Source organism: Dendrobates tinctorius, unplaced genomic scaffold (assembly GCF_039654945.1).
Source record: "Dendrobates tinctorius isolate UK_male_01 unplaced genomic scaffold, ASM3965494v1 ptg000455l, whole genome shotgun sequence".
Lineage (NCBI taxonomy): Eukaryota > Metazoa > Chordata > Amphibia > Anura > Dendrobatidae > Dendrobates > Dendrobates tinctorius.
Window position 1 is genome coordinate 957,727 of NW_027362117.1, and position 7,609 is coordinate 965,335.

At 46.1% G+C, this 7,609-nt stretch overlaps 1 protein-coding gene across 1 annotated transcript in view; it reads left to right on the forward strand.

The window, feature by feature from the left end:
- LOC141077529 (extracellular calcium-sensing receptor-like) overlaps positions 1-7,213 on the forward strand; it is a 39,121-nt gene extending 31,908 nt beyond the window's left edge. The window contains exon 6 of the mRNA XM_073564524.1: positions 5,696-7,213. Coding sequence (XP_073420625.1) covers positions 5,696-6,612 — 917 coding nt within the window. The 3' untranslated portion in view covers positions 6,613-7,213. The remainder of the gene's footprint in view (positions 1-5,695) is intronic.
- Positions 7,214-7,609: the final 396 nt, after the last annotated feature.

Below are 7,609 nucleotides of genomic sequence, written 5' to 3' on the forward strand. Positions count from 1 at the left end.
TGGCCGAATTTGCTTTAAATAATAGAGCTAGTTCTGCCACTTTGATGTCACCTTTTTTTTTGTAACTTTGGGTTTCATTCTCGATTCTCTTCAGGGCAGGTGGAGTCTTCTGCCTGCCCAGGTGTTGACACTGTGGTGGAGAGAATGCACCAGATCTGGGACCAAGTGGTAGATAAGTTGTCTCTCTCCCAGGAAAAGGCCCAGCGGTTTTCCAACCGGCATAGGACCATTGGTCCCCGGTTTAAGGTGGGTGATATGGTTTGGTTGTCATCAAAGAATATCTCTATGAAGGTGGCTTCTCCAAAGTTTAAACCTAGGTTTATTGGACCTTACAAGATTTTGGAGATTCTTAATCCGGTCTCTTTTCAATTGGCTCTTCCTGTTACATTCAAGATCCATAACGTGTTTCATAAGTCTCTGTTAAAGAGGTTTGTTGAGCCAGTAGTTCCTGTGGTGGCACCTCCTGACCCTGTATTGGTTGAAGGTAATGTGGAATATGAGGTTGAGAAGATACTGGATTCTCGTCTGGCTAGACGGAGACTCCAGTATTTGGTTAAGTGGAAGGGTTATGGCCAGGAGGATAATTCTTGGGTCTCTGCATCCGATATTCTTGCCGAAAGATTGGTTCTTGCTTTTCATCGGGCCCATCCTGATCGCCCTGGTGGCGTGGATGAGGGTTCAGTGACCCCCTCCTCAAGGGGGAGGTACTGTTATGAGCTCATTTTCTCCTTCACCTTTGATGTCCGATGAACTCCCTCTGCTGGTGAAAGGAGGTAGTGAAATTGAGTTGGATGGGAAAAACCTGTCATCTGAACAGGTGGAGTGTGATTGGACATCCGGAATCTCTGAGTGGATATAAGGCCGCCGACGCCCTGCTGGGTTGCTGGTGATTGTTTCTGCTCTGAGCTCTGGCCTCCAGTTTAGTCCTGTCTACTAAAGCTAAGTTTTTGCTCTGCTATTGTTCCATGAGATTTTGTCTGGTTTACTTAGTGTTTGTGTTCAGCCAGCCCTGGTTGGGACTGGCTGAACGTGCTAGAAGTGTGAAGATTAATTTAAGAATTAAAACCAGAATTGAACCAGAAGGGAACTGAAGGTAACTGGACACAGTCACTGTAAACAATGTTTCTGTTTGTTTTCACTTTCACCCCAATAATCCTTCACTTTCTGCTAATTCCCCTAATCCCTACTCCTAGTAAGGAACTGTTCATCTCTTCTTCAATCCTCCCCATCCACCTCACCTCCGCCTCAAAACTGTTCCTTAACATACAATCCTCTGTCTCCAAACACAGACAGCCCCCTCATGCCCTCTCCTGCTCCCACCTGCTAACACTTTCTCTGCTCCTTCTCACTGCTGGTGATATCTCTCCAAATCCTGGTCCTCCTCACCACATTCCCACAGTCATTTCTACCTCCCATCCACGCTCTATCACAACCTTCCGTAACCTCTCCAACCTTATACCCATTCACCCAGCCCCCGCTTCCCCAGTCCCACTAACAGGAGCTCTGTGGAACGCTCGCTCTGTCTGCAACAAGCTTTCCTACATCCATGATCTTTTTGTTACTACCAAACTCTCCTTCCTCGCCATCACCGAAACCTGGCTCACCCCTTCTGACACAGCCTCTCCTGCTGCACTTTCGTATGGCGGCTTCCACCTTTCTCACACCCCCCGCCCCAGCAGCAAACATGGTGGAGGAGTTGGTTTCTCCTGTCAGATACCTGCTCCTTCACCCCAATCCCACTGCCACCCTCTGTTACCCTCCCTTCCTTTGAGGTGCACTCTGTGCGCATCTACTCCCCCTCCAACCTCCAACTGGCTGTCATCTACCGCCCCCCAGGGCCAGCCACCACCACCTTTGACCACTTCACCACCTGGTTACTTCATTTCCTTTCCGCGGACATCCCTACTATCATCATGGGCGACTTCAACATCCCCATTGACACTTCCCTCTCAGCTGCCACTAAACTTCTATCTCTCACTTCCTCCTTCGGCCTCACTCAATGGTCTTCTACAGCCACCCACAAAGATGGCCACACACTGGACCTCATCTTCACCCGCCTCTGCTCCCTATCTAACCTCTCTAACTCACCTCTTCCTCTCTCTGACCACAACCTGCTCACATTCTCTTCCCTCTTCACTCCATGTCTACAATCCCCACCCCACAAACTTTCACACCCTCGCAGGAATCTTAATCACCTTGACCTACACTCATTCTCCGAATCCCTCCTCCCTCTTACAGATATAAGTTCCTTACACAATGCGGATGACGCTGCCGCTCTATATAACACCACAATAGCTGTAGCTTTGGAATCCGCTGCCCCACTTACACATACCAAAACTCGCAAAATCAACAGACAGCCCTGGCACACCAGCCTGACCAAAGAGCTGAGGCGAGCTTCCAGGGCTGCTGAGCGCAGATGGAAAAGATCCCACTCCAACGAGCATTTCATCGCATTCAAACAGTCCCTCACTACTTTCAAGACCACACTCGCCACAGCTAAACAAACCTACTTCTCATCTCTCATATCCTCCCTGTCTCACAACCCTAAACAGTTATTCAACACCTTCAATTCTCTCCTCCGCCCCCCAGCACCTCCTCCCTCCCCACTCATCTCAGCTGAAGACTTTGCCTCATTTTTCAAGCAGAAAATTGATAACATCAGGGACAGTTTTGGTCAACAACCCCCAGAGCCCTTCCTCCCGACTTCCCAGCCCTCCACCTTCAAAACCAACTTCTCCACCATTACAGAAGATCGACTCTCCACTCTACTCTCAAGATCACATCTCACCACCTGTGCACTCGACCCGATCCCATCCCACTTCATCCCAAACCTCACCACAGTCTTCATCCCAACCCTAACCCATCTCTTCAACCTATCACTAACAACTGGTGTTTTCCCCTCAAGCTTTAAACATGTCTCCATCACACCTATCCTCAAAAAGCCCTCTCTTGACCCATCCTCTGTATCTAGCTATCGCCCTATATCACTTCTCCCATACGCCTCCAAGCTACTGGAACAACACGTCTACCTTGAACTGTCCTCCCATCTCTCTTCTTGCTCCCTCTTCGACCGCTTACAATCTGGCTTCCGGTCACACCACTCCACTGAAACTGCCCTTACTAAGGTCACCAATGACCTCTTAACTGCCAAGAGCAAGCGACACTACTCTGTCCTCCTCCTCCTGGACCTGTCGGCTGCCTTTGACACAGTGGACCATTCCCTATTATTACAGACCCTCTCATCCCTCGGCATCACAGACTTGGCCCTCTCCTGGATCTCATCATACCTAACAGACCGGACATTCAGCGTCTCCCACTCACACACCACCTCCTCACCTCGCCCCCTATCTGTCGGAGTCCCACAAGGTTCAGTCCTAGGGCCCCTGCTGTTCTCTATTTACACCTTTGGCCTGGGACAGCTCATAGAATCTCATGGCTTTCAGTATCATCTTTATGCTGATGACACACAGATCTACATCTCTGGACCAGATATCACCTCCCTACTAACCAGAATCCCTCAATGTCTGTCCACTATTTCATCCTTCTTCTCCACTAGATATCTGAAACTCAACATGGACAAAACAGAATTCATCATCTTTCCCCCATCTCACGTGACCCCCCCTACGAACCTATCAATTACAGTAAATGACTGCCCACTCTCCCCAGTCCCACAAGCTCGCTGCCTCGGAGTAATCCTTGATGCTGATCTCTCCTTCAAACCACATATCCAAACCCTTTCCACTTCCTGCCGACTTCAACTCAAAAATATTTCACGCATCCGTTCATTCCTCACCCAAGAATCTGTAAAAACCCTAGTCCATGCCCTCATCATCTCTCGCCTTGACTACTGCAACCTCATGCTCTGCGGCCTCCCCTCAAACACTCTCGCACCCCTCCAATCTATTCTAAACTCTGCTGCCCGACTAATCCACCTGTCCCCCCGCTATTCCCCAGCTTCTCCCCTCTGTCAATCCCTTCACTGGCTCCCAATTGCCCAGAGACTCCATTACAAAACCCTAACCATGACATACAAAGCCATCCACAACTTGTCTCCTCCATACATCTGTGACCTCGTCTCCCGGTACTTTCCTGCACGCAACCTCCGATCCTCACAAGATCTCCTTCTCTACTCCCCTCTTATCTCCTCTTCCCACAATCGCATACAAGATTTCTCTCGCGCATCTCCCCTACTCTGGAACTCTCTACCACAACATATCAGACTCTCACCTACCATCGAAACCTTCAAAAAGAGCCTGAAGACCCACCTCTTCCGACAAGCCTATAACCTGCAGTAACCACCGATCGACCAAACCGCTGCACGACCAGCTCTACCCTCGCCTACTGTATTATCACCCATCCCTTGAAGATTGTGAGCCCTCGCGGGCAGGGTCCTCTCTCCTCCTGTACCAGTTATGACTTGTATTGTTTAAGATTATTGTACTTGTTTTTATGTATACCCCCCTCACATGTAAAGCGCCATGGAATAAATGGCGCTATAACAATAAAAAATAATAATAATAATAATAATAATAACTCCATTTTTGTCTCTGATCAGTTGATCTCTTTGCTCTGTTTTCAGAATATACCTGAGTGCTGATATAGTGATTTTGAAGTCTAGTGACTTCAGGGCCTTTTCTATCAGACATGTTGGACATTATTTTTGGCAGGATTTTTGCGTGATTGCAGACAGGTGCTTTTCTTTCCTGTCCTATTTAGTTAGTGAGGGCCCCATCATTTGCTCAGCCTGTCTTTCTGTCTGTGTTTGTGTTTTTATTTGTTTTCACCGTCAATACATGTTGGGGGCTGTCTATTGCTTTGGGGTCTGCTCCGGGGCAGTTTAGATTTTCCCTTTCTTTCTTTAGGTTTATTTAGTTCTCCGGCTGTGAACGAGGTGTCTAGGACCACCGTAGGAACACCCCACGGCTACTGTTAGTTGTTGTGAATAGGATCAGGGGTCTGCAATCCATTAGCTACCAACCTCTCCTGTTTTCTGGACTTAGCTTGTATTTTTGTTTTTTCCTCCTCCGGTGACTCATTCATTCATAACAGCTATTACTACCACTGTTATTACTGCTATTACTACCACTGTTATTACTGCTATTACTACCTCTGTTATTACTGGTATTACTACCACTGTTATTACTATTACTACTACCACTGTTATTACTATTATTACTACACTGTTGTTACTATTATTACTACCATAGTTATTACTGCTATTACTACCACTGTTATTACTATCATTACTACCACTGTTATTACTATTATTACTACACTGTTATTACTGCTATTACTACCACTGTTATTACTGCTATTACTACCACTGTTATTACTATTATTACTAACACTGTTATTACTATTATTACTACCACTGTTATTACTACCACTGTTATTACTGCTATTACTACCACTGTTATTACTGCTATTACTACCTCTGTTATTACTATCATTACTGCTATTACTACCACTGTTATTACTATCATTACTGCTATTACTACCACTGTTATTACTATCATTACTGCTATTACTACCACTTCTGTTATTATTACTACCATTATTACTATTACTGCCCCTCTCTATTGACTTTCAGCCTTAATAAGAAGTATCTATGGCAGAGATTCACTAGAAATGTTACAATTTAGAGCTGGAATAGACTTGTTACATTGTATCTAAGTGTTGTTCACTCTTTGTTCAGATTCCACCGACTGCATGAGGTGCCCAGAGGATCAGTGGTCCAATGAGGACCGAGTCAAATGTATCCCGAAGGTGATTGAATTTCTCTCGTATGGAGAACCGTTGGGCGTAGCATTGTCCACCATCACCAGCGCCTGCTCGCTCCTCACCATCTCAGTTCTCTATATCTTCATCCGTTTCCGGGATACTCCCCTGGTGAAGGCTAATAACAGGAGTCTGAGCTATCTTCTGCTGGTGGCCTTGCTCTTCTGCTTTCTCTGCTCCTTCTTGTTCATCGGCCGCCCTTCCATCATCACCTGCCTCATCCGACAGGCCGTGTTTGGGACCATATTTTCCCTTTGCGTCTCTTGCATCTTTGCCAAAACTATTACTGTTGTCATTGCCTTTAGTGCCACAAAACCTAACAGCTCCCTCAGGAAATGGGTGGGATCCTCAATTCCCAACTCCATGGTCCTCACTGGCTCAAGCATCCAAAGTGTGATCTGCATGTCGTGGGTCATCATGTATCCATCATCTCCAGAACTCAACATGAAGACAACGAAAGGTGTCATCACCGTAGAGTGCAGGGACAGCTCCATCACCTTCTTCTACATCATGTTGGGATTCCTGGGATGTTTGGCCCTTTTGACCCTGGTCATTGCCTTTCTGGCCAGAAACCTCCCTGATGGATTCAATGAGGCCAAGTTCATTACATTCAGCATGTTGGTCTTCACCAGTGTCTGGATCTCCTTTATCCCTGCCTACATCAGCACCAAGGGCAAGTACATGGTGGCCGTGGAGATTTTTGCTATCCTCTCCTCCAGCCTTGGGCTGATTTGCTGTATTTTTGCCCCGAAATGTCACATTATCATCCTGAAACCTCATATGAACACTAAAGAGTATTTAATATCAAAGAGTCAGATCGTAAAGAAAACATAGAAATCATCTGAGTGGCGGCAGACTGGGGTCCAGGCTAAACTAGCAATCTTTATAACTTTCATCCTCACTGTTTTTCTTGTCTCTACTTATCAGAATGTGATATTTTATGTGACAATCAATGTAAAAAAAATGTGCAGCTCATATCTGGGCCGTTAGAGCAAAATTACATTTCCTGCTTTTCCCATCCCACTGGTTAACTTTACTGTGTAGACTGAGACATGTTCAGCAGAGCCATCTCAAGATAGCTAGAGGCAGGGATCTATTGTACTGCCTTGATAATACGGGATGGTAACGCCATACGCAGACTCCATTATCCCTGTGGGAAGTGCCGTACTCCATCCGTAAAGTGTATCAGTCTACGGACAGTTTTCTGTCTCTCATTCTTTGCAGCTGCCATAAAGCGCTCTCCCCCTGCTGCACCGTATATACAGACAGTACAGGGAGGGATTATCTCCTACATGCGGAAATATATAAAAGTGAGAAATAACCATCCCCAACAATAGAAGTTATATAGACGACACATCCTCTGTCATTTCTTACTGATTTCTTAGGTCTTTACACCTTTGTCTGAAGCCCGGTAATAAATTCACAGTTTTCACAATGTTCACGTCTTCTTCTCTTTCGTTTAATATTTTATGGATATTTGTAATTATTTACGCATATTCACATTTCTAATCACCGGCTGTGGTCGTAGTTCTTAGCAGATGTCGGGTATCAATCACCATGAAGGCGGCCAACTCTGTCCTCTTCCTCTGCGTCTTCATCATCTCGCTCCTTTGTGGCCTCAAAAATGTCACCGAAAACAAATCTGTGGCTTCACTACAAATCCCCAGATGTCTGGAAATAACGAGTCTCCCGAGCAGCCGCTAACATGACTTCCTTCATAATCGCAGGACAAACTTGTCCTGGAGGACCAGAGAATTGGAGGTTTCACAGGAGGCTTCGCCAGATCCACCAGGAATAGATGAATTGATTGGAAACTGACACAATAATTTAT